Source organism: Pipistrellus kuhlii, unplaced genomic scaffold (assembly GCF_014108245.1).
Source record: "Pipistrellus kuhlii isolate mPipKuh1 unplaced genomic scaffold, mPipKuh1.p scaffold_m20_p_5, whole genome shotgun sequence".
In the NCBI taxonomy this organism is placed as follows: domain Eukaryota; kingdom Metazoa; phylum Chordata; class Mammalia; order Chiroptera; family Vespertilionidae; genus Pipistrellus; species Pipistrellus kuhlii.
Window position 1 is genome coordinate 67,210,762 of NW_023425551.1, and position 23,784 is coordinate 67,234,545.

General features: G+C 39.1%; 1 protein-coding gene across 3 annotated transcripts in view; it reads left to right on the forward strand.

Annotated features, from left to right (window-relative positions):
• PKHD1 (PKHD1 ciliary IPT domain containing fibrocystin/polyductin) overlaps positions 1–23,784 on the forward strand; it is a 385,065-nt gene that overhangs the window by 198,267 nt on the left and 163,014 nt on the right. For all 3 annotated transcript variants that reach the window (XM_036415099.2, XM_045572881.1, XM_045572882.1), the window contains exons 49-51: positions 8,085–8,277; positions 9,662–9,857; positions 21,209–21,274. In XM_036415099.2, the coding sequence (XP_036270992.1) occupies positions 8,085–8,277; positions 9,662–9,857; positions 21,209–21,274 (455 nt within the window). The remainder of the gene's footprint in view (positions 1–8,084; positions 8,278–9,661; positions 9,858–21,208; positions 21,275–23,784) is intronic.

The window sequence follows — 23,784 nt, forward strand, 5'->3', positions numbered from 1 at the left end:
TGGATACACTGGGTTAAATATATTATAATTAATTTCACCTTTTTCACTTTTTAATATAGCTACTGTAAAATTTAAGATTATGTCTTTACTTGTGCTAATGGTTTGCATTAAATTTCTCTTGAGCAACAATGCTTTAAATATTTTCACTAAAGTGTTTAATAGGCATCTAAAACCTGATTTGCCAAAACTCAATTTTATGGTCTTTATCCACAGAGCTGTTTCCCCCTGGGGATTCTGAGAAATGCTTATTTCACGTATAAGTCATCTACCAAATACAGTCCATTTTACCTCCCCCAGAAATTCTTCTTGAATCTTTTTACATCTCTCCTTCCCAACTTCTTCCCCTAGTCCAGGCCACCATACCTCTCATCTGTATAATCACAACCACTTATTAGCTTGTCATCTTGCTATGCTCCCATCCTTGAACTTTATAATTGCAGATCTGGTCCTGCTTTTCATTCATTCCCCTGTTTGAAATTTTAAAGTTTTCTCAGTGCCTTTAAAAGAAAGTCCCAACATTTTAAGCATCTCATAGGCCCTTTATGACCTGTTTCCTGTTTGTAATTCTAGCATGGTCTCAACACGCTGCCCTCCTTCCTTGCATTTTGTCTCAGCCACACTCACCTTCATTGTGCTTTTCAATTCATAATGTTCAACTTCCATGGAACTCAGCATGAAAGTCATTTTCTCTGGTAAACTATGAGTTTTCTGTACATGTTTCAATAGCCTTGCTGTGTGCTGGCTCCATAACTCGCACTAAACAATACTCATAGGCCCTACATAGCTTTAAAAAATTTCCATCTTGCCAAAACCGGTTTGGCTCAGTGGATAGAGTATCGACCTGTGGATTAAAAGTCCAGGTTCAATTCCAGTCAAGGGCATGTACCTTGGTTGCGGGCACATCCCCAGTTGGGGGAGGGGGGTGCAGGAGGCAGCTGATCAATGATTCTTTCTCATCAATGTTTCTAACTCTCTATCCCTCTCTCTTCCTCTCTGTAAAAAATCAATAAAATATATTTTAAATTTTTTTCCATCTGTTCTTTTAGATGGTATGCAGTGTAAGAATAGGGTTTTTATTGTTTGTATGTATTTGTATTATAATACCTAATGCCATTTTGAAACATAATGATTCAATAAAATTAGTATTTTTTTCTTTAAAATATATTTTATTGATTTTGTACAGAGAGGAAGGGAGAGAGATACAGAGTTAGAAACATCGATGAGAGAGAGTCATCAATCAGCTGCCTCTGGATATGCCCGCAACCATGGTATGCGCCCTTGACCGGAATCGAACCCGGGACCCTTCAGTCCCCAAGCCGACGCTCTATCCATTGAGCCAAACCGGTTTCAGCAAAATTAGTATTGAATAAATGAATATAAGTAAAAGAAATTGTGGACTCCCCCAAACCTTCTTCCTCTAGGGCCCTTATGCCCATTTCTCTCTTAGGACATGTTTATGATGAGCCCATGGCACTCAGATTTTCTTCAGAAGACCCAGGATTAAAGTGCTATCTCCAGTCTTTATTTCTAAAATTCATAGGAACACCTAATACTTAAGATTGTCATTTCATAATGTCTCTGGGTGTTTGCTTTCTTTTGACTATCAGCTGACCAGATGATTTATTTAGCAACTGATTATTCCTCTACTTTGCCCCTACCCCACCCCTGTTGAATCAGTAATTAATCTACATTTGCAATTATTTTCTTGTCCTGGAAGTATTGATGTATAGACTTGTAATGGAGAGAATAAGAAGTCAACCCACAAAATTACCATCTGGGAATTATTATTATTATTATTGGTTTGTAGTACTCACTAGCTCATTAGTTGTCATAGACTTATTAAAATGACAGTAAATCAGTTTTTTCAGTTATTGACTATATTGAGTGTGTGGGGAATTAGAAGAGTTGAAAAGATGTTATAGGTTGGTGAAACAGTCTTTTTGAGTTTTTATAGGATGTTCATAAAATTAAGTCAAGACATATGATTATATTTGAAATAAATTTTTAAATCTGAAGAATAGAGAAGTAATTAAGAATCACTTGTAGATACAAGACATAGCTCCCCCTACCCCAACTTCCTAGGTGCATTCCTTTGGTAAGTTACTCCACCTCTTTTTGCTTCAGTTCTCACATCAGTAAAAGGGCATAATGGTATTATTCATCTCACAGGGTAAGTGCCTGACATGCTCAGTACATGCTGTCTTTAAGAAGTCTCTATTTTACTTTGGTGATTTACAAAACAACATATAAACATGCTACTAGCTAAATAAAATACTATAGATTATTATGTTTCTGAGAAACAAATGTCTGGTAAAGAAATAAAGTTTACTCAACTTTTATTTAATCCAATTCTTGAAAGATAGGGAATACTTTTTTATAGTTCCATGATGTTATACTAAGCCAGATCAAACTCCCAGGTAGTCATAAAATCTGGAATAATTCAGGACATAGTTTTTGATTCATTGTTACCCAAAGCTTTCTGTTTCTTCCTTCCTGCCTCTCTTGGAAAAGAAAAGGTTAATGTTCATGTTGATCACCTTGACTCTTAGATCTTGCTTAATATCCTCTCCTGTAGTGCTTACATTCGGTTTTTACCTATATAACTGCTCTTAATGTGTCAGTGTTCAAAGTATGAGGCACCCCCTGCCTCTGTGATGCAAAAGTAAAGAAGAGTTCAAATGGAAATTTTGGCCTACCTTTTCCTTTAATAATTGCCTAACTCTACTTCCTAGGGATAAATGGGCACAGCATCACTAATGATATCTGTTCGTTCCTCAAAAGCAAAAGCCAAACAAAGAAATACCTATATGAGACAGAAAAATTCCAAGAAGCATTATCCTCTATTGGCAACAGAAGTTCCAGAAGTAAAATAGAAAAAGATCTAAAATCATAATGAACCCCCAAAGTGAGTGATATCCTCAAATTATGTCACTGAACATGGCTTTGGAAAGAGGGGTTGCCAATGAGCTTGTAAACTGGTATCAGTCAGCTCCTCCATAGCACCAGATAAGCATATACATGTGTGTGCATGTGTGCGGGAGGACAAGGTTCTTAGTCTAACTTCCTGCCTGATGCATAACATTATTTTTCAATTTCCCTGACAGGTAGCTGTCTACCTTCTGTTCGTGTAGTTTTAATAGTGGTCTTCTCATGCCAGCTAGATTCAGTAATTCAAGAGAAGAGATGCAATGGTATATTAGGATCATGTTAGGTAGGATGAAAGACATCTGTTGCTTCTCTTCATTGGAGTAAGATAGAATAAGCAAGAAGTATTGTCCTAAATGTGTTGCAAAAAACTGTAGGGACTATGTTTGAAGAGGTGGTAGGTGGATTCTGGCCTTGGGCTTGTCTGTAATAAACTATTTTTTTCTTTAGCCAACTCTGAAAAATAACCTGTGGAAATATACATCTGCAAAGTCATGGAGGAGTGATCTTAGGATTTGCTTGTCAGAAACACAAAAATTATTAAATCGTATGGCTTTGCCTCTCTGCCTCCCAGTCCTGTTTTGTGTGTGTGTGTGTGTGTGTGTGTGTGTGTGTGTGTTTTAATGTGAACTTAAGGCTTATTAAAAGGTTAGGGGAAAGACTGAATGTTGTGGTTTCTTTCCTCTTCTTAGATTTATTTTTCAGAAGAAGATATATTTAAGTGTTCCTCAATCAAAAAGTGTATATTAAAAAAAGCTAACTGACACTGGATAGTGGCAGGTCAGCAGGTAGGATGGTGGTTTTCTGTCAAGGACTTAATATGAGCCCAGTGTATTTTTAAAGGGTGTTCAACCCAGACTGTGCTATAACAATTTGTTGGCTGTGCTCCAAATTTCAATTTTGTTTTCTTCAGGAAGTAAAAGATGAAAGCATCAGCAGCAAGCACTAACATCCAGAATATGCTAGCAGCATTATTGAAGGCTAGTTATTATGATGTGTCTGGCTTAGGAGATGTGTAATTAGAAAGTGTTTATTTCACAATTGTTCCAAATTTGAGAGCATTTAGAGCTCAGTGCAGTGTTTGTCTTAATACACAGAGATATGGACCCTCAGGAAAAGTTAGTTAATGGTAAACACAAACCAGTGTTAATAGTTGTCCTCATTGGTATTGTTGATTGCCTGACAAATCCTTTGTGGACAGCATACATTCAACAGTTCCACACAGTATATGGGCGCTAAAGTACATAACTGTTTATGCAGCTAGTATTATAAATTGGTACATAGGCTGGAAGTTTTAGCAAGTGCACTGACAGTGCTTTATTTCTAAAGAAAACTATTAATTAAAAACCAGTTTGGGCATTTAAAAAATTAAAGTACCTCATTGAACAAGAAGAGTAAAAGGAAAGGTTTGCAGTTCTTTTGTCTTTTTGATTGTACACAGGAGCTGTTGCTGACGCAGAGGGAAGGGTTAACATTTAAAATGGACTGGTTGCCTTCTGATTTCTTGCACATAAAACCATGAGAAGTTCAGGGAGAGACTTCTTCCCCTAGTAATGAAGCTTTCTGCTGCTAATGGCCCATGCAGACTCCCTTGGCTCCTCCAAATTAGAAATACTTTTGTGCTCCTTTGCTTCATTAACAGTAAAGAGAGGGAGATTGGTGGCTATTTAGGGCATGGGGAATTGGTGGCTATTTAGGGCAAGCGAAAATTGTAGCAATTATGGTTGGTAAATTCTCTTCATGGTGTTCTTTGACTCTTGATGTTCCTTTGGTGCTTTTCAGAAGAGCCCGCCACTGTCACCACTAGCATTTTTTCCTGGAAGGATGGGAGTTATTTGAATTTTTGGCCCCAGGTGATGGTCAACCTTGCCTGCTGAGAGATGATGGGTCTTTTACATTTTGATTTGCTTTTCAGAATGTGTCATATGATTCTTTCCACTTGTAGCTGCGATAAAGGTATATTGGAGAACCTTTACCTCCTCTACCTGTACTGCATTACAGAAAGCTGGTGCTGCATGTGAGTGCCTGTGAAATTGCATCCCAAATAAACCTTGCTAGAGAGATGTGGTGGCTTAATAGGATTAGGGCAATGCATGAAGAAGCAAGAGGAAAGATACTTTAGAATCACAATGTGCTATGGCGGATCTCTGATTGATCAAGGGGTTAGCATCAGATTATTAGATATTCTTTGGAAGGAAATGGCATCATCACAAGAAAGGTATAAAAGTTTCAAAGACAAATAGAAAAAAATTAGAGTAAGGATTTAGTTGCTTATTTGAAGAGGGGAGTCAGTTTTATAAGGGCCTTCTGAACCTGAAGAATACAGTCTGAAAAATGGCTTCTTCAGTAATTAAAGTTATAATTTATAGAAACTAAACAAGGAGAAATTACATCCTGAAAATTGATGCTGATGGAAATTGAGAAGTAACTAAGTCTAGTCGAAGTGACCAGGAGGATTTTGTGGGCCACATTGTTGGAATTAAGAAGCATTTCTGGAAATATCTACCCAATAGAGTATATTATAACACATAGTGGTGATATTTTCAAGGTGGTATGCATGATATCTTAAGAAAAGAGTGACAAAATATAGAAATTAAATGTAAACAGGTGAGTTTATAGTTTAAAGTAACTATTTGTAAAAATAGTTTAATTGAGAGCACTTGACTGGAAAAATAAGAAATTTAAGTTCATAAGAAAACCTTAGCACTTTTCTAAACCAGGGCTCACTAGTAGTGTAGATTTCCTGTAGGTACCCAGAAAAGATTTTCTGACCACCAAACACAAGTGTTTAAGTCCTCTTGACAAAGATTCATTTGATATGGAGGCTGACCATATCAAGCTCTGTTCACTTAGGATCAAAATGCTTATCATCTTTGATTAATAAATTTACATGAAACCCTCTGACATTTATGTGGTCTTCTGGGTAGACTTCCCATTGGGAGAAACATCACTAAGTGGCCAGTTGAACCGTTCTGGTCCATTTAACACTTGCTTATTCATTCAACAAATATTTACTGAGTACCCACTATGTGAAATACAGTTTTATTTCTTACTGTGAATTAGTCAATGAAAATTCTGATTTATCAATTAGTCTCTCCTGGACTTAGGGTTTTTTACTTATTTTCTAGAGTCCATATCTCCCTGTGAAAGCTGAAGAGATAAACTTTTAGAACCTGAAACACTCAAAATCATTCCTGCACTGGGAGGAATCCCACTTTATATACTTATTTAAAGATTAACAATTAATTATAACTGTCATAAATGGAGGAGGAATTTTAGAATGTGAATATCCCATGAATGGAAGAAGGGACAGAATAAAATATGGAGGAAATTCCTACAATGGATTTGAAAATCAGAACATGACTTGAAGATCGTCCTTTAGTTTTAATTTAAATTCTGATACACATGTGAAGAAAACAGACACTAAAGATCCCAAGCCCAAAGAGGGGAAGAAGTCCTTCCCAGCCTCAAACTTTCTAAAAATTTTGTTAATGCTGCATAGGGAAATCTTAGAAAAGAACAGTTCTTTTATTCCCAATACCCCAATTATTTTCATCCCTTTAATTAACTAACAGATTAAACAAACACATTTAATCTTACAAGGCTCTGTAGCACTAAAAGTACTGAGTGTGTTTTTTAATGACCAAGTAAACCTTTAGACAAAACAAAAAACAAAAAACAAAAACAAAAATAAAAAACAGCACAGGATGGCAAATCTGGCCCATCTGAGGTTCTTAAATGAGCTGTAGATAAATATTATTTGGCTTGCTGATGGCTACTGAATTCTTTACATAGATTATCTCTTTAAGTTTCCCAGTAGCTCTATGAGATACATCCTACTGTTGCCTCCATTGAAAAAAAGAATAAAAATAAATGAAAGCTTGAAGAGGGTCAGTAATTTGCCCAAGTTCATAGACCTGCCGTATATAAGATGTAGATTTCCAGTTTATACCCACTTGACCATAGTCCCCAAACACTTAGCACTAAAAACAGTTTCCTTTTATAATATGCCACTGGATTGTAAATTGGCTGTGGATATGCTCATGCCACACCTCACTTTGAAAACCCAACATCCTTCATCTCATTTCCCTCCTCTTTGAGAATTTAATTATCTGCCTGCAGCAAAACACCACAGTTAAAGGTTCTTATGAAAACTAAAACAAAGAGGGAAGGACAGTTATAATGTGTATTGATTTTTATTTTGCTTTTTTTTTCTGTCCACTTTGACTTTCTTTTATGGTCTTAGCATGTGGCTGACCCTATTCATGTTCTAGTGAAGTCTTAAAAACCACTTTCTGGAACGGGCTGTGCAAAATCACTTACAGAAATGAAAACTTTATAATTCTACCTGTGATATTTACATAACAGTTTTGCCATACTCTACCTCTGTTTCTTCATTTGGGAAAATGCTGTCCTTCTAGAAACCGTTTAGGAAATTGGTACCAGCTTTCGGGTGAGCTCCCCATGCATTCTTTCTTTATGTAGCAGGCATGATTTGAGTGCCCATTGTGTGAGGGTCCTGTGGCAGGGTAGCAAGAAGAAAATATCTCTAACCTAAGGATCTCACAACCTATGCTAACAAGCACAGAAGCAAGGTGCTGTAATAGGTGTGAGCACTGGGCATTGTGCAAGCCCACAAGGGAGGAGCCAGGCTACCTCCTCGCCCTGGGGAAGGCTACTGATGCCGTTCCTGCTGGGCAGTGGGAGGTGGGCTTCTGAGAGTCTAGGCACATCAGGTTTTGGTCTCAGTCATTGCTCTCAATAAGGATATCTACTGACTATATTAATATATTTTCTGCTGTGGAGAAACCTGGTCTACAGCAAAATTCTGGTCATGGACATTAAAAAAAAAAAGATTATAGTCCTGGTATATGTGAATTTATTGAGATGGCAATTTAGTGGCATCCATTCTGGATGTTACTACCTCCAACCCACCAGACCAGTGACATGCACAGAAAATGCAAGGACAGCTTCCTGCTGGGCTGTTTTGATGCATGCAGTGACTGCTGGAACCTTCACAGACACACAGAGTAGAAGGGGTCTACAGTACACATGGAGAGAATAGAAGATGAGTCATAACTGATGGAAGAAGAGTACATTAGATCCAGGATGAACAAATAACTTAAAAATCATATATATTTTTTTTAAATTCACACTAGAATGAATGCTCTGGATGTTTCTTGTGACTTAATCTTGACTGACAGCAGAAATAAGACAACCACTGTCAATTATGTGCGGGACACATTGTCTAACCCTGATGGCTGGATGGCTCTGCTCTTGGATCAAGAGACCTACTCACTGCAATTTGAGACTCCTTGGACCAACAGATCTCTGCAGGGAACTTCTTTGATGGTGTGTTTCATTTTCAAGTGCTTATGATGTTTCCTTCTGTAAAATAATAGTTTGAAAGTATTAGCATCTCTTGGTATTGATAAAGAAAACTGCAGCAGCATTTGACCAGATGAATGTATAAATATAACTTGAATACATTGTTGTGTGTGTGTATTTGAAAATTTTATTAAACAGATTTAAAAATTTTAAAATACCCCCCCCCACACACATTGTAATCTGTTTTATAAAATATATAAAATTTAATATATATTTCACCTTGAATGCAGATTGGTTCTGAATGAATTTTTAAGTTTATTGATACAATAAAAAACAGCTTCTAAGCAATCGTTAGAATTTATTCTTATATTGTGGGTTAAGAACCAATTTAACCCAGAGAGAAGTGTTTGTAGTCCAAAAGTATCTTAACAAAGCATTTTTATGTTACATACTGCCACCTTGTGGTCAAAGATTAACTTGCAAATGAAGGTCGAGGAGTCAAATGGTTAGGGGGAGCAAATACAGGAATAGTCATGTAGGAAATGGGTGCATTTTCTGGAAAAAAAAATAAGCAAACTGGTGGATTCCCTCAAGCTCCTTTTCCTGCTGTGAACACATTTCTTTCTTTTTGTCTCCTAATATTTATATTCCCTACAAGCCCCGAGAACAGTCTTAGGGAATTAGAAGCTAGTTTAGGTGTGCCATAGTTCTGAGGAATTCAGAACAGAATCTGTTTTTATCCTCTCACCACCTCTCTGAGAACAGAGAGCTCTTTCCTTCCCTAAAGGCTCCCATGAGAACATTTCATGGAATTTGCATAAGGTAAAGGCAGCCGGTTGGTGACTAGTTTCTCTCCTGGCTCACACTCTCCTACTTTGTGATATGGGACAAGTTTCCTGAACCTCTATCTGCCTCACTCTCCTCATCTGTAAAATGGGGCATGAATAGTAACAATCACGGGGGATATTTCAAGGACTGAATGACTTTATGTAAGTCGTACTTAAGCATGTAGCACAGGCTCCAACAGTGCTCACCACTGCTGTTTTCAACGGATGATACTGCCAACATTGCCTGCCTCTTTAAAGGGATTCCTGGCCTGGCTCTGTCTCGTCTAGCTGTTTGATCTGGGACAAATCAATTCGCTTTTATGGGTCTTGGTTTTCTCTTGTGTTAATTAAGGAAGTTAAACAAAAAAAGAAACTTATGGTGTCTTTCAGTCCTCACCTGGTATGATTTTGTAAACTCTAGTTCTGAGTGTATTATGAAGTGGACTCAAGCCCATTCCCCAGAAGAAACGTAGTCTGGGTGTGAACTACCTTATTTCTAAACGACTCAGTGCTCTTTGTAGCTTTCTTATGGGAGTCTTCCTTCCTAAGTAAGCTCTATTGTATTTTTCTCTCACTTCAAGTACTCGGCAACATTTGGCAACTTTGCTCCTGGGAATTACCTCCGGCTGGTACACACAGTCCTGTGGCCTTCCCCTGACATCCTGGTAAGGTGCGGGAGTCAAGTGGGGCGGTCTCTGCCCTCTCTCCCATCGCCTGGTAAAGACCAAGGCTGTGACTGGTTCTTCAATAGCCGGTTGAAGCAACTCACTTATCTGGGTAAGTATGATTAGGTGGGCATTTTAAGGGCACGTAGTAAGAAACCACCACTCACTCTTGAATTTTAGACATTTGTGCTATGAAATGATGGGGAACTGAAGGAAACAGCTGTGTGTTATGGTTAAGTGGATGGGCTTTGAAGACAGACTACCTGGGTTTAAATCCCACTCCAAGACTTACTAGCTATGGGACACTGAGCAGCTACTCTTTCTCTGAGGCTCAGCCTCCTTACCTAGAAAATGAAATAACAATAGGAACTACCTCAAAAGATAGAAAATTATATAAAGGATAATATGTAAAACTTTTTATCAGAGTGCCTAACCCATAGAAAGTGCTTAAACATTGTTATTAATATTTTCAATTCACTTTAAGGCACTGTTATATTTGTAGAAAGATCAAGTGCATGGGAAAGACAGAATGGCTAGGTTATGGCCACAGATATTAGGGGCAACAGAGAGGACAAGTGACAGCTGCAAAGAGAGGAGGAATGAAGAGTGAAGTTAATGTGGAAGGTGAGAAGGAAAGTCTTGGAAGGGGAACCAAGGCGAGGAAGATACAAAGGTGTGGAGGGCTGATCTGAAGACTGGGGTGGGATGTCTCTGTATTGCATCAGGATGTAGCATACAGGAGGCAACCTACTGCTATTTTTTCCTCCCTCCCTCTCTCCCTCCCTCCCTCCCTCCCTCTCTTCCTCCCTCCCTCCCTCCCTCCCTCCCTTCCTCCCTCTCTCCCTCCCTCCTTCTCTCTCTCTCTCTCTTTCTCTCTCTCAAAATATATCCTCGGGTGAGGATTAAAACAAAAAGATGTAGGATGCAGGAGCCTCATCTTATAGGACTGGAAACCCTTCTGTGATTGCAGAGTAATAGATGGCTGAAGGATTTCTTTATCATGGTATTGTGCATGTTTCACAGGAGTTTTCTTTTGACTTCCTGGTGTTTGTCTCATATTCGTGTTCTATACCATATACCATGTCAGCATTGGTCACTCTGAGCACTGTGATGTCCATTTATACCAACCTCAGCTCAGTGTAGTCTGTAAGGATAATCTGTCCAAATGGGTCTTTAAAATGTCAATTTTGTTATCAATTAGTCTTAACAAATCCTGGTCAGATTTGGAAGAACTCATAGCACCTCAAGTCCCAGCCCCTGCTACGAGCTAGTCTTGTCCCTAAAGATGTGGAGAGCTGGGCAATTGTCCCGAGTCCCCGGCCCTCTCCCTTGTGCCTAGCTATATGTCCACTGAGTCTGAGCTACACTTGAGCCCTGGGATGATTACATGTTAATAGCACCACAGAGGAGAGTATGGTACTGCTCGGATATTTTTATCTTTGCCAAATGGATTGTTGTATATTTTACTTGCACTGAATTGTAATGTTCAAATTTTCTTTCTGATTTGATACATTCATAAATGTAACCTAAAACTGTAAAAATCCAGGAGGGACAGAGAGCCTGTGACTGGTTTACCACTCTGGAGTGGAATACCAGTAGCAAGAGCAAATCTCTGCCATTAATTTTAACTATGACTGTTAGCTTGATATATATTATAGAGCAAAATTTAATTTCAAATGGTTCTTGTTCTATTACTTAGTGTGCTCTTCAGAAACAAGTCCACTGGTCGGATTCTGTTTATGAGCTGCGGACAAATTTGAATACTCACATAAGCCAAAACAATAAAGGAACATTTGGGGCTTAAAGACAAAATAGAATAAAATCACACAGTTACAGATTTCCTTCCCTTTTGATAGTATTATTTATTGAATTAATAACAAGTGAAACTATTAATAATATATATATACACACATATATATATGTATTACCATAAGTATGTGTAAGTATATATATTTATGTGTAGATGTACCTCTGCATATGTATATTGTATGTATATGATGTGATGAATATTTTAATATAAACATTTCAATTAGGTATAAAGTTGTCATTAATTTTTACAAAGATCTTTGTCAGAATATCCTCGTATTTCCACCCTTTGAACAATACGAGTTGGACAAGGAACAGGAAGGCGCAGAGGGTTGGTTGAATGTTTAGTGAACCTGGAGGCCCTTGTTCCTTAGAGAGGATTCCCAGGGTTCCAAGCAGTGGCTCTCAGTGTCATTTGTGCCTCCTGTACCCTCTGAGCATAAGGGGTAGAGAGGAGGCTAGAGTCACTTCTGTTCCCATTTCTGGGCTGGCACAGTGAGGACACAAGGACTCAGGGGGAACAGAGGCTCCTCCCGCTCCTCCTTGCTGGTACCATGCAGCTGTATTAGGTTGCATGGATTTGGTTATGAGTTTGATCTACTTTGTGTATAGTTTACAGTATCTTTAGGAGGGCTAAGGATGCCATGATGCCTAAATGGCAGTGAGGAAGGTGTAGCTGGTATGTACCTGTTTCAGCTCTGCGCCATGCATTTCACATATTGGTTAGTTCACTTAATTGTGGTGTTTTTTTTTTTAATCCTGTGATATTATAAGTCTGTGATTGGTCTATTTTATACAAAATACCTATAATCTAAGAAGACAGCCCAAGTATAGACCTCACATTCTGTGTGGACATATTCCTGGGATGAAAAATCATGGGGAGAGTTGAGTGTACAAGTTTCATTTCATTGTAGGGAAACTGCTTGGCCTCTTCGGGTCCCCTGAGTTTCCTGTCAGACTTTCGGGAGATGGGGAGTGCCCTGCTCCTTTTCCTGGCTGGCCTTCACTCAGAGTGCTGCTTCGCTGACCAGTCCCATTCATTTGTTGACCACTTCTAAATGGATCGTTTTTTGTATTGTTTGTGACCTAACCACATTCCCCAGGGGAGGAATTTTTTCAAATCACAATTATATTCATTTCCTGCATTTGGCGACTTCATGTGTTTGATTTAAGATACCTGACTAATCTTAGACATGGCTGAGAATGGGAAAAATCAGAACCCAGGCATTCTAGCTCCTGGCTATGGATCCCTCCACTAGAGTGTGCTGCCTGCCAAAGAATCATTGATCACTGACCAGAAAAGGTGGTGCTGGGGGGTGCTGGGCAGGGTCATGGGAGAAGACTCCTCACTGATCCCCAGTGACAAAGACAAAGAATCCTGCACATACAATCTCTTTGACCCTTGCATTTCTCTTTCTACAGAGGCGAGTCTTGTCTTTGTTCAGCAAACATCTTTATGGAATGCAGGTTCTTTGGAAAGCTCGTGGCCAGAGCTTAAGGCTTAAGGTTTTAATCAGTGGCTGGCTGGCTATTTTACCTGGGGCATGGAATTATAAATGCTCCATGCCTCAATAACTTCATCTATACAGCGAGGTTAAGAATACTGACTTATCTCTTGGAATTTTGGTACAAAACACCCAAAACATCCTCAGGTGTGATTAGTGTGCCATGTTACCTTGCTCAAAATTTTCTCAGGAGATTATTTCTTTAGAAAATTATTTTTTATTTCCTCAGAAGATTTAACAATGTCACAAACCCTGAACTCATCATCACCTTTCTGAAAAGGGTCTTATTTTATTTTCCTTGACTAGATTTTGTTGGATAGCTGAGATTCATGATCGTATGGCGTAGATGACTTATTGTTCCCATGACTGAAATTGAATACCACTTAAGCAGTTGCTACCCACAGAATAAGATAACCTCGTTCAAGTAAAGAGATCTTTTAAGGAGATTGGTTCGTGTGGACTTTCTAAAGTGCCTGAGAATGCTGCCCATGGAGCCACTTACCAAACAGACCACAAGTGAAGTACTCTGTGCTGTGGTTGTGTTAGGACCAGGAGGGGCAGTATTTGAAGTGATTAACTACTATGCATAGTGGTTCCGAGATGTAACCTCTGTGCCCTGCTTGGGGTGGGTATGCCTGTAGAACAAGTGTTCTTTCTCATTTTTCAAAGCCGGACTCAAATGCAGCAAGCCCATCTTCCCATTTATACCATTTGGTTCCCTGGCCGCTTCTGGCTCTGCCCCTGCCTCTTTCTCTGCTGTTGTTTTCCAGGGCGGTTTCAGTTCATGGTGAACTATTTTTATTTTTTAGTTACATTCACGCTATGAAATAATTAGTCAGCTAATTAATCTGGTTTACAGGCTTTGTAGGATTCTTCAGCTGTCAGTCAGGCCCAGGCCCGAGGCCTACATCTAGTCTCAGCTCTCTTGCCCATGTGATTCCTGTTGCCATGGCTACTGGCTGCATCTGCTGACACCCCACTCTCTATTTATTGCTTAATTAAGAATTTCACGCTCAGCCCTTATCTGCCTCTAAGAACAAGCACATACTGTTAAGAAATTTCAAATATAGGCCCCGGCACAAGGAAAGCCTTTCTTGCGGGTTTGGCTGGACGGAGCCTCTCTCAGGATCTTCTGGGCATCCCAGCCGCCACCCTTCAATCAAAAATCATTAAATGGGATAGAGATAATGAGCATGTCGCATATCAAAAGAAGGATGTTTGCTTGATCCCAAGGAGGAAAAGCTGCTCGTCTCCATCTCAGCTCCACTTCAAAGGGAGATGAGACCCCCTCTTCCATGGGGCCTGATAAAGCTTCATTTGTTCTGGGCTTGACTTATGCAAAAGGTCTGGTATGTCCGAGTCCCATTGCACAGACGTGGCACCCCCCCACCCCCACCTCTTTGCCTCCACCTCCACCAGTCCTGCCTGGCCTTCCGCACACTCGTGTGTCAGCACTTAGGCAGCTGCGTCTCCCAGAGCATCAGGCGGAGCGTGTAATCATTGACTCTCCACCGACAATGGCCACTTGTAAGGGGGTGGCCAGGAGGAGGTCTTCCTCACAATAGGAACACAATTATTGCAGCTGCTGGGGAGGGCCACGCTTCTTCCTGTTGAAATAGAATAGGACTTGCTCAAAACAGGGGGCGAGGTGGGGGGGAGGTGGCGAGGGTTGAGACAGGGGGTGGGGGGGGACAATCTTGAGTTGATTATTCATATTCTGACTCCTGGAAGCCCCATGCGGAACCAGTGGGGTTCCAGCAGCTGCTCGTGCACAGCCCTCTCCTCATAATTGTACATTCTGTCAGGGGTCAACTTACTTTTGACCCTGTCCTTTCATATTGGTAAAAGGCTCTTCAGGACAAACTGTTGGGTTATGGCAGGGTGCATTAAACACTCACAGGCCCTTCCACTTGCTTTATCCCCCACCCAACCAGCAGCCGGTGATAAATTCATATCAGATGCTGAGCCATTCTCTGCTGCCCTCCTGAGTTCACACAGCCCCCACTCCCAAACCGCGATGCGGGACAATGTGTGGGGCAGCAGCTGAGAGCGTCCGCCTGCTAGGCTCACAGGCTCCTGTGTACCACCTTTCTCTGATCAGACTGAAAAGGGACATGTGGAGCCAGGCTGGCCAACTCTTGTCTCCAAGTGTCCCCCTCGCCAAGATAAAGGCAGGCTGTTTGGCATGAAGCCGGGGCTGTTGTCCATGAGGGCAAGAGGGCTGAAGTAGGGAGACAGATGGACTTTATTGTCTGCACCAGGTGCCCTGAAGAACTCCAGTCACAGGAGGCTCGGAAAAGATGCTGTTAACTTGGGAGCTATGAAAATAAGGGATGTTTTCCTAAGTTTACAGCAAGAAGACCATGGATGCTGCTTAGGATTTCTTTTTTGTCAGAGCGCCGAGGGCTCAGGGATGGAGCAGGCTGCTGCCTGGACCCTTCTGCTCTTGAGCTGGTCCAAAAGACCCTGAGCTGCTCCTTGGGATGGAATCTGCTAGAAATGAAGATGGAGAGCTGACTCAACTGGCTGCCAGATCTCTTTGGGAGGATTTTATAAGCAGAGCAGAATCGTAATTCTTCGAAACTCTGCAGACATGCCATGCTGTGTCCCTCTAAGGCAATCTATAGCATTCTAGTTAATAAATTAATTTACATTCTTATAGAAAACTCATTTCCCAAGATCCTCCAGGATTTTTATGGGTAATATAGAGAACTGACTTCGGGGAAATGCAGTAAACTTCATGGCAGAAATATAGAGAATTGAACAGGAGCTGGAAAGGTGAGAAGGGATATTACCTCTTGATGACAAGCAACTTCTTCAAAAGGAAAAGGAAGGAAAAAAGGGAGGAATGAAAATAAGGAAGGAAGGAAGGAAGGAAGGAAGGAAGGAAGGAAGGAAGGAAGGAAGGAAAACTAAGAAGTCATAATCAAATACTTTTTCTAGGAATCCCTGATTGAGGAACTAATGCTTAGTGACACTGGCAGCTACCCTTAGTTTACAAAGGGCCAGGCACAAGTGGCATCAACTGATATTCAAAGCCAGCCTTTCTGACTCAGGTTCCTTACTTTTCCTAGTATTCTAGTGGTTTTGTTTGTCTGTTGTTTCTGTAACCTATACTTACTGATTAACTCTATTCCGCGTAAACTTGAGATATTTGAGTACCACCATCACAATTTATCACATCCTTATGACTTTTGTACTATTATTTACTTAATATATTTCTTAAATAGATGCCCACACTGAATTATTTTTAAAACTTAACATATTCTCAAGCAAAAACATTGACAAAACCATGGGTTTAATGACCTAGTACTTAAAAAAAATTTCTTTAACAATTTATGCCACAAAAATGATCACCTCACATCTTATGTTTTGGGAATATAATGTGGTTTACAAGTTTTTAGTACAATTGATTAAAAGTAAGAAGTGTGAACATAAATCTCTCTTTTTTATTTGGGTCTCCTCACTTGTTAAGAACACTTGCATCTGAGAACAAACCACATTTTTGAGAGTATGCATTAGAGAAGTTATAAAATTCCTCAATTCGGTGCCTCATGGGCAGACAGCTGGAATGCATGGTACCAGGCCCATCCCTCTAAGTTCTGGTTCTGTAGGTCTGCACAGAGCCCAGGAAATCACAGATGGCCCATAGGTAGCATACATTTCTCTGCATCAGAATAACAATTGTTATTGTGCTATAAGTTAATTAAGAAGATTTAATTGAGCTAACTCTTAGGACTGTGGTTAATGCAAATCTATCTATCTGTTGGTGTCTTGATCAAGTTCTTTTACTCTTGCACTTAAAAAAAATCACTCTTTCAATGATCCATGTTCCTGGGGATAATAGAAGAATCAAAGGGGATCACAGGATTTTCATAAAATGTTTCTGTGAAGATTTTTAAAAGATTCTGTGTTATAAGGGCCAAGGTGACTCTGACTGTCTCTAAAGTTGGAATCAGCAGTGTGGTCTTGTGAACCAAACTTTACCTGCCCAGGGACCAACTGATAAGCCAGCCTTCTCTGTGTCTAAGTAACGGAGGCTAATGTCTGGGGACCAAGGTAGGTAGAAACAGCAGGTGTGTGAGGCAGATCTGGGGAAAAGAGGTGGTGGTAGGGGACAGGCCAAGCTAAGCTGAAAATGCAGAGAGAAGACCAAATCCAACAACAGCTGTCTCATGAAGACAGAGCTGGAGTCTGGATCCAGTGTGTGTGTGTGTTTGGAGGGGAGGGAGGAGAGAGAGAGGAGAGAGAGAGAGAGAGAGAGAGAGAGAGAGAGAGAGAGAGAGAGAGAGAGAGAGGGAGAGAGAGAGAATATGAATATGGGCCAGGGTAAGAATGAGCCAAATTTGCAGACACAGATCACAATGGCTGTTTTGTGTTCTCTCCACGTGTAGTCAATGGTTGACTCACCTGTATACATGTGGGCTGAATGAGAGCTTCTAACATGTGCCTAAACCTGAAGGGCAAATTGTGAATGGGAATATGAATGAAGAATAAAACAGGAAAGGAATCTATAACCTGCTAAGATGCCGTGTTTCTTTCCATGTAGGTGCCTATCTATTGCTCTAAATTCTAAGAGAGAATTACTCATTTTTCTCTTCCTTAGTGCTCCAGTGAGGACACAGTTCGCCAGGCATAGCATAGTGCTGGTGAGCACTAGTATCATTTCTAGCTGAGCAGCTCTCTTTCCTTTTACCGGGAGCTATTTTCTTAGCACTTTTCTCTCTTCCTCCTATCTGAGCTTGCTAGCTCAGATCATATAACACTTGTCAGCATAATTTGGCAATAATTGACCCATATACTTCTTTTCTTTTTGAGGACCAACCAGATATTCTTACAATCTGGGAAGGATCAACTGCAGTAAGTCTCCATTTATAAACAGAGCAGATTAACCATTCTCATATTACAAACACAGAATCAGAAATCAAGCACTGAGAAAACATATGTACACTATCACAGCTTGTATAATGCTTTTAAACTCTTCCCAAGACAATACCTTTACTCTCAAATGATTTTCATATTTATCCAAATTGGAAATGACACTTAACATTTACCGTCTTTTTAGAGTCAAAGCACTTAACAGATTTTAGCAGAGCTGGTTACATGCTTACAGCTCTATACCATGGCTCATCATGATTAGGCGCAGCTGTAAAAAGAAGAAAAGCTTATTTCCTGGTTTTTGTTATCTGGTTTTTAGTATGTCACAGTAACACTGTCAATAATAGCTGACTTTATTTTCTATGTGTGCCAGGCACTGCACTAAGTATATTACGTTGCTCCATCTTTTCTTCCCAGTAACCTTATGAGGTAGATAGTAGGATCATTCCCATTTTTTAGATAAAGTTACTGAGGTTCAGACGGTGAATAACTTGTCAGGTGCCCACATCTAGGAACTGAAAGACCCAAAATTCACATTTAGGTTGTTGGACTCCAGCATACACATTCTTCCTCACCACTCTCTATGGCAGCACTCGGACAACGCAGAAATGGTGTTTGGAAGAATTAGCCCTCGAAGCCATGCTCACATGCTCTGACCTAGTCCACAGAAGGGCATGTATAAGTAGTGGTGCGTTAGAAAACCAGACTTTTCTAATCTTTTCTACTTTTGGTAGCTTTTCTCCATTTCCTTTGGTACTGAAACCACTCTTTTCAGATTGAATGATATTCACATACTTGCTTGAATAAAGTGAGCAATAGCTTTTCAATGTACCCTTTCAATGTCTGTTTAGGGGCAGAAGGTCTGCAGGAGGTTGGAACCGTTTGTGTGTGTGTAGCAGCTGAACAAGGTCAATGGCCACTCAGTTCAGAAGCCATTAGTGCAGAACTACAGACGTGAGAGCTCCCTGAGCCAGGAAGCCTTGACTGACCAAGAACAGGACCTGGGCAAGTGACTTAGTGAATGAAAGGACATGTGGAACAGCCTGTGTTGGGAGTTAGATATGTTGCGGGTTAGCCTTTTCAGTTTTAGGGTTACTCATCACGATGGTAATTATAGTGTGCTGTAGGTAAAGTATCTTTTTCATCTAGGGGCCTTTGGATATATTGATTATGTTCCCTATACTTCAGATTTCATCATCTATCTAGTGGGGAGAATTTTCTATTCTACCCTTCCTCCACCAATTCCTTTTATAAGTTAAATAAATCTATAAAATGACTAGAGTGGCTTTGAAATACACCTTTATATGTAACTTTACTTGTTTGCTTTCCTTACCTCAATGGCTGGGTCTTAAGGGAGAGGGCAGGGATGCCCTGAAATCTACAACTTCCTGGAAACTGTTAACTGAAACTGTTAAAAAAGGATGATTTTTATAATATCTCTAAGTGAACCAACTTCCCTTTCCAAATGATTCCTGGAATTTATTCTCATTTTCCTTTCTTGGAGTTTGATTCTGTTATAACATTTCAATTCCTTTTGCAGAAGGATAGTCTATCGTTACAGCCTTTGCTTGGTTTTACATATCATCTTGTTCATATTCTCTTTCACTTCTCTTTACGTTTGAGCTTAAGTTTTGTAGTATGATATTTTGTTTTTTGGTTCCTTAAGTGGTTTATTTCCTACCTTTATTTGTTTAATTTGTTGAAATTGTCACTTAAGTCCTGGGTATCTAGAGTAGAGCACTATAAACTTAGGATTCCTAGATTGTTCCATGAAAATTAAGTATCCAGCAATGTTTAATGTCCTAAAGTACATGAGAAAATCTCTTCCTGTAAGATTTAAAGACAAAGCAAACTAACAATGGATGCAATCCTAAATTAACCACAGTTGATGCTGGATAAACATTTGCTACATTGAGAGCTAGCTTAGGATAAATATCACAGTATTATTTTAAAGCACTTTTAAACTTTAGGAAATGCATAGATCAGTATGAGAAGAAGTGGATAAGTTAAACATTCTAGAATAAAAAATAAAAAGTTAAGATGCTAGGCTAATGGCTTTCCTGGTTTTGTTATTATTATTAAAGGCAGAAAAGTGGGTGAACTATACAATAGGACAGAGAAACAATATAAATGGGGTCTTAGAAGTAGTGATGAAGTAGAACATGGAAAAGAGCATGCTGGCCATTGTACCTGATAGACTCATGCATTTTATAATGGGAAGAAATTAAAATGAGAACAATTATCAAAATGTGAATAGAAGAATAGGAAAGGTCTCATCATAGATTCCTTTGGGGATGATTTTCTTTCTAATATTCAAAAGCCTATGTTTTATAATTAGGAAGAATGATCCTTGTTCTATTTCATTCTGTGATGAAGGAAGGGCTCAAGGTCCCAGGGAATGGCTAATGGAGAGCATAGGTTTGGCTAATGTCTAAAGGCTGAAGCCTTTAGCAGCACCAGGCTCTCCAATGGTGGGGAGGGAGGTGCTGGCTCCTGTGACATCTGATAAGGCAGAAAGGTAATTAACCAATAAGAGACAAGGTGTTACTAAAAAGTGGAGTTCAGGCACCTGATTACTAATTAATCAGGCGTGAGAGCACCTTGTAGATGCATTCACTATTTAATTATAGCAGCCTCTCTTGGCAAAGGAGCATATGTTCCCAGCTTAATCTACTGGTTTATACTGACATCAAATTGTCATTATCAGAAAGAATCAGGCCTTTTGATTATTTTCACTAATTTATTGGACACTTAAAATTAATGAACCTCAGGCCTTTTAAATGTACTCAGTTGGTTTGGAAGATGGGAGGAAAAAGGGGGGTGGGGTGGAGAAAAGCCTTCATTAAAAGGACAATTTGTTTGGATAAAGGCTAAGCAAATACATTTCATGGGTGATCTGAACTCTGTTGATAAAAATCATGAATCTACAAGCTGAGCTTTCAAAATAATAGAGAGGAAATAGAGTATGAGGTGTGCCCTGCTGACCAACATTGGCTTCCAAAGAACATATGACTAAAGGTTTTTATACCCTCATTATTTATGTGCCAGATCTCTGGGAGACATCACTGCAATTAAGTTTAATGAAATAAAAGCAATGAAAATCAAATGTTGAAAATCAATTGTTAGACTAACTAACAAGAATTTTATTTTTTTATTTTGAGAATGTAATTACATTAGGGAGGATATAGCACAAAGCCTCCTTTCTCACATATGAATACCTTTCGTATTAAGACACTCTTTGCATTACATGCAAGTTGTGGCTTTTTGTGTTCAGTTTCAGGTGAAGGTCAAGTCCAAGTGACTGTCCAGGTGAAGGAAGGTGTGTCCCCAACTGTTTCAGGTGAGTATTAACCCACAAAATAGAACTGCTTGGCACAGCACAATGTCTTCCAATAATAGTTCCAAAAATTCTTCCCATCATATTGTTTATAAATAGGCAAGTATCGGTCCTAATGGCTTTATGCCCAATAGCTCTCTATTGTGTCAGCCCAATAGCTAAGATGTGTCTGTATGTTAAAGAAAGATATATGAAGGGCACATTTCAAAACATTGGAAAGTAAAAATGAAAAGATGTAAATAAGCACATTTTATAAATTATGGACCAGATGTGCACACAGGAGTCCAGATCTGCAGATGGGCCATTAGGCCCCCAACAAACTGAAAGAAAAATTCACGGTATCTCAAAACTTTAATTGTTCCCAGTAATTTCAGGAAATTGGGGTAAACAAACCATCCACCAAAGTCAGATGGTTCTGTGAAATCTTTCTAACTCATAAAAGCCAAATTTTCAAAGACGAAATGACTCATAAGCACCTTCTAATGTGTTTCATTGTTTGTTTTTGTTTATTCTGAGTCAATTTACCTATACATTTGTAGCAAGGATAAATCTTTTCAAAGGCTAAGTTTTCCTTTGATTCCCAGTGGCATTTTTGTCGTATGTCAGAGCAGAACCCTTGCTAATCAGAAAATGGTAATTCCTCCATTGAAATTAATTAATAATTGATGTAAAGCTATAAAGTAAAAGTACTGATGGTTGCTAATCCATGCTTATTGGGCTAGAAAAAGTGTGATTCTTTGTTTTCATAACTGTTTCTGCTCTGTCATAGCATTTTGCTCTTCATAGCCCAGATCTTCCTTCCTTTCTCTTTTTTTCTTTCTTCCTTTCCCTCCCTCCCTCCCTCCCTCCCTCCCTCCCTCCCTCCCTCCCTCCCTCCTTTCCTTCCTCCCTCCCTCCTTCTTTCCCTCCCTCCTTTCCTTTCTCCTTTTTTTGAAATAATTATGAGATTTTTATTCATTTTCATCATGAAGCAACTGTTTTCTATTTTTAAATTAAAAAAAATTATTTTTCAATTATATAGTTGATGCACAATGTTATATTAGTTTCAGATGTACAGCATAGTGATGAGACATTTATATACCTTGTGAAGTGATCCCCTGATGAATCTAGTATCCATCTGGCATTATACATAGATCTTACATGATCATGGACTAAATTCTCTATTTTGTACTTTACATCCCCAGATTATTTTTATAACTGGCGATTTGTACTTCTTAGTCCCTTTCACCTTCTTCTATTATCTTCCTAACACCTCTTCTATTTGGCGACCATCAGTTTATTCTCTGTATCTATGAGTTTGTTTTTTCTGTTTTGTGCTAGGTGGCTCGTAAAAGCATTAATAATTGAGTGCCTCTCATGTGAGGTGCGAGAGGAGACAGCAATGGGCAATGGTGTTTGAATTTATGGGGTCTTGTTGTCACTTGGGATGTCAATCAAATGACTAACTAAATTTCATTTAAAATAACTGTTATTAAAGGAAATTATCTTACAGTTCTCTCTTCTTTGAAAGTTCTGTGTTCAAAATCCCCAAAAACAGATGAGATCAGTTAGGTCAGTCCCCATTTTGTAAAGAATCTAGCTATTGGGGGAGCTCTTATGTTAGACCTTTAAAAGGATACTGGTGGCCACTTCTGGTTCAACCAGCTGTAGCCAGGGTGGCCACAGCACTTAGTATGAAGAGTTCTGTATGAAGGACTCTTTGGAAGGACAAGTGGGTAAAAAGCATCCAAGGACTTTTTGGCAGGGTCAGGTTAACTGGGAGATGCTTCATTTGGTTTGTCAATTACAACATGGTGAATAAATAGAAAGCCAATGCTTTATGGAATTGTATACTTTTAATAAGGGAAGAAACATTATAAGCTGTCCTATCCAATTGCCTCATGTTATGAATGAGAGCATGGGAGCCTAGAAATTAAGGTTTACTTGGTCATATCCATAGTGAGTGGTTAACCTGGATGAGAACTCAGTTCCCTAGCTCATTCTAATGTTCTTTCTGCTTTACCATATACTTGCTAAAGTGCTTAAACTCCCTTTTATGGCATATGCAAACTTATGAATTAGATCAGGAGCAATTGCATTTAGCCAGTTTTCCTAGCCTATAAGTTTGGGACAGAAAACTACCCCAAAATGCAGGGAGTTACAGAGTTAGTACATTACCATTCTTTAGAAATAAATTCAAATATTAATGTGGTTCTCAGAATTAGGCTGATTTCCATAGTGTAGGGTATATGAAAATGAAAAAATTTAAATAAATATGGGTGTATTTTGTGTAATGAATAGTTCTATGAAAAAACTGTAAAATTATTGCAGTATCAAAAATTCTTTTTTCCTCCAGCAAATTATTTTTAAGCTTTTGTTTAATTTCAGACTTACAGAAAATTTTCAAGAGTAGTACAAATAATTTCCATATAGGTTTAATCTAATTTCCTCCAATATTAACATTTTACCAATTAACATTATTGACAGTTTTTTAACAAAACAAGAATGGAATAATTCATGGAGTTCTATCTATA